Consider the following 3,782-nt stretch of genomic DNA (forward strand, 5'->3'; position numbering starts at 1 on the left):
ACCTCACACAGTTTGAACCCATCACCTCTTGTCCTATCACTCCAGTCCCTGATAAAGGTCCCTCTGCAGCATCCTTGTAGCCCCCTTCAGACCCTGGAAGCTGCTCTGAGGTCTCCAGCAGCTTCTCTTCTCCAGGCTCAACAGCCCCATAAAGGGAATTGGGGTGGGCTGGGATGGGAACTTGCTGTCTCCTTCCAGCTGGCCCTGCGAGCCGGCAATGAGAAGGAGGAAGGTGAGACTGCGGACACCGTCGGCTGCTGCTCCCTACGTGTGGAGCACATCAGGCTGCACCCTGAGCTGGATGGGCAGGAGCATGTGGTGGAGTTTGATTTCCTTGGCAAAGACTCCATCCGTTACTACAACAAAGTGTCCGTGGAGAAGCTGGTGAGTGGGGCAGAAGCAGAGGCAGTGGCCAAGATGGCATTTCGGTGCAGGGTTACCTGGGTGGCTTGGGGCACTCAGGGGTCATCAGTCCCAAATCTGCATTGAAACCTGTTGCAATGATGCTTCCTGGTCTTTAACACCATGGTAGCAGCATGTGTGTGAGATGCAACAGGGGTGGATGATGCCATGCACTTACTAACCCTGTCCTGGGTGTGAGGACAGGCACATACTAACCCTGTCCTAGGAAAACTCTGGGATAGGACTTCCAATATTGTTCTAGCCCATGAACCATAAGAGAAGTCCTGCTCCTACTGGAGCATCCTCGTTGACTGGTGGGCGTTAGGACTTGAACTGTCCTCATTGGTATCTTACTTTTTTGCTTTGCCCACGGGATAGATGATGTTAATAGTGTTTGTGTGGAAACTGGAGTGCAAAGGACAGGAGAGATGGAGGGGGGAAACAGCCCGTGACACCAGTGGCTTTGAGGTCTCTTGAAGTTGGGCAGGTTGGAGGTGTGGTAGGATGTGTATTGCATGAGCCTGAATCGGGGTCTACATGGATGAGGACACGGGTGGAGATGATGGAGATGTCTGGGAGCAATTTGCTCTTGTCCCTGACCAGGGCTTTCCTCCTCTTTTAGGTGTTCAAGAACCTGAAGCTGTTTATGAAGAACAAGAACCCAGCAGATGACCTCTTTGACAGGCTCAATGTGAGTTGTCTTCTCTAAGCTTTTAAAACAGCAGTGATGGCCCAGAGGGAGTAGAAGCAAACCCATGACACCCCTGTCCAGCCTTCATGCTCCCAGGCTGTGGTACTGCCTCAATGTCACCATTTACCCTGGTTTTAACAGTTCCCCTTTAGAGACACCACTGACTGTTAGAACATGGCGTTGGGATGCTGGGGTATCTTTTCCCATCCTCTTTCTGGACTGGTACAATCCCTGCTTCTCCGAGTGCCAGCTTGGCTGCTTCCTGCACCCACGAGTAACCTGTGTCCCTGCTGAGGAGGTGGCTTTCTGCTCCTTCCCTCCTCTAACTCATCTGCTTGGGCTTTATTTTTAGCTTGGGAACACTTGCCCACACACATGTTGCTCGGGGCATTGCTGGAGGTGTCAAACCTCAGCTCTTCGATGCTTTCACACCTCGCTGGGGCTCAGCAGAAGGGTGAGAGGCTGCTGGAGCACAGGGGTGCTGGGGAGAGGTGCTGCAGCCTTCCTGCCCAAGCTGCTCCCATCCAGAAGCCTCCTCCATCTCTTCCTCAATATGGGGAATGGGATGCTGCCACCCATCACTGCCTGCATCACCTACAAAGCCACTTGCCCATCTTGTGTATGAAGAGGCTGATCCTCTCAAGTTGGATATATCTGGGACAAGCTTTTTGGTACAAAGAAGGCTTCCTCTAGACCATAGATGACTCTTCTTAGCATCTTCTGTTTCCAGTCCCAATGCAGCCCCATGTGCTCTGTAGAATAGAGATGAGATGTGATATTGAGTGCAAGTTGTGTCCTTTTGGACATGGGTAAGCAGAAATCACTCTGATGAGACCTCACTTGCAGCACTGGGTGCAGTTCTGGTGTCCTCAATGTAAGGAGGACATGGAGCTGTTGGAGCAAGCACAGATGAGGCCATGAGGATGAGCAGGGGCTGGAGCAGCTCCCGTATGGAGACAGGCTGAGAACATTGGGGCTGTTCAGCCTGGAAGAGGTAAATGCTCTGACCTTGGCATTGTTCGAGGCCAGGTTGGACACAGGGGCTTGGAGCAACCTGCTCTAGTGGAAGGTGTCCCTGCCCATGGCAGGGGGTTGGAACTGGATGAGCTTTAAGGTTCCTTCAACCCAAACCATTCCATAACAATATGACTCCCAGAGAGATTCCTTGTGGGTTTAGGTGGGATTTTTGCCAGGTTTTGGTAGGTGAGGATCTGACCCAACACATAAATCTGCAAACTAGTGGGAGACTTTAATGCCTGACCTGGTTGCTTAGGCAGAAGATAGTCTGAAAAGCAAATGTTTTATTGTCTTAGCCTCTGCTTGTTCTCTTCCTTCCTTTCCCCCACACTCAGTCCTGTTCTCCTCCCTCCAGACATCCATCTTGAACAGACACCTCCAGAGTCTGATGGATGGTTTGACTGCCAAAGTGTTCAGGACCTACAATGCCTCCATCACGCTGCAGGAGCAGCTCAAGGCCCTCACCAACTGTGAGTTACTACCAGTGTGTGTGGTATCACCAGCTGCATTGTGTGACCAATGGGCTCAGCCATGTCCATCCGTCCCCTTGGGGTCCCCCTCCAACATCCCCTCCTTGGTAGGTGATGCGCCACGTTGTAGGGTGCATTGTAAGTTATGTACCACATAACTTATGGGAGAATGCAGCAGGTTGGGAACCATGCTAAGTGAGGAATAGGCACCTTCTCTGACTGAGAGCCATGATGGGAGTATTTCCCCCCCTTTCTTTGCATTGCTGTTTGGTGGCATTACTTTTGCCTGCCTTGGATACTGTGCTTCATCACTCATGTACCACTCAGTGATGTTCAAGGGTCCCTTACCAGGTTCCACAACCAGTATTGCTCTGCCCTGGGAAAGGCAAACTACTTGCTTTTGGTCTGTTCCCTGCCTTCCCCAACTTCCCAACTATATCCTAGTGACATAGTTGATGCTTCCGTTTCTTTCCAGCTGAAGACAACGTTGCAGCAAAGCTCCTCTCCTACAACCGAGCTAACCGAGCAGTGGCCGTCCTGTGCAACCATCAGAGGTCTACACCAAAAACCCATGAGAAGTCAATGCAAATCCTCCAGACGAAGGTGAGACAGACCAAACAGGGCCACAGTTGGTGGGTTAAAGGGGGTAAAGGATGGAGAGAGCGAGGGTGAATAACCTGATGCCTAAAGAGATCACGTTGATCAAGTGGGACAGGGAATCAACCAGGAATAGTGGCTTTTTTGATCAGTGCAGAGGCATCAACCTGGGGTAGAGGGGGATGGGGCAAGGTCAAATGCTTGGTGGAGCAATGTGGCACAGAGTTTGGGTTGTATTTCGTAGGGTCATAGAATGGTTTGGGTCGAAGGGACCTTAAAGCTCATCCAGCTCCAACCCCTGCCAGGGGCAGGGACACCTTCCACTAGAGCAGGTTGCTCCAAGCCCCTGTGTCCAACCTGGCCTCAAACAATGCCAAGGTAGCCACAGCTTCTCTGGGCACCCTGTGCCAGCGCCTCAGCACCCTCACAGGGAAGAACTTCTTCCTTAGATCTAACGTGAACTTCCCCTGTTTAAACCCATCACCTCTTGTTCTATCACTACTTTGAGATGCTGAGAAATTCTTGAGCTCCAGCAGATGCTGCCGGGGTGAGTTGTTGAGGGTAGAGTTGGGCTGATAAGAAACTGTGTCAAATGAAAGGGAAAG

At 51.5% G+C, this 3,782-nt stretch overlaps 1 protein-coding gene across 1 annotated transcript in view; it reads left to right on the plus strand.

Moving 5' to 3' along the window:
- Positions 1-3,782, plus strand: part of LOC104406323 (DNA topoisomerase I, mitochondrial-like) — a gene marked incomplete at its 5' end in the record, with an annotated part of 7,218 nt that overhangs the window by 3,287 nt on the left and 149 nt on the right. The window contains 4 exons of the mRNA XM_010015268.1: positions 199-384; positions 1,025-1,093; positions 2,466-2,580; positions 3,056-3,183. Of these exons, the coding sequence (XP_010013570.1) occupies positions 199-384; positions 1,025-1,093; positions 2,466-2,580; positions 3,056-3,183 (498 nt within the window). The remainder of the gene's footprint in view (positions 1-198; positions 385-1,024; positions 1,094-2,465; positions 2,581-3,055; positions 3,184-3,782) is intronic.

The sequence above is a fragment of the Nestor notabilis genome, unplaced genomic scaffold (assembly GCF_000696875.1).
Source record: "Nestor notabilis isolate BGI_N333 unplaced genomic scaffold, ASM69687v1 scaffold20535, whole genome shotgun sequence".
Lineage (NCBI taxonomy): Eukaryota > Metazoa > Chordata > Aves > Psittaciformes > Psittacidae > Nestor > Nestor notabilis.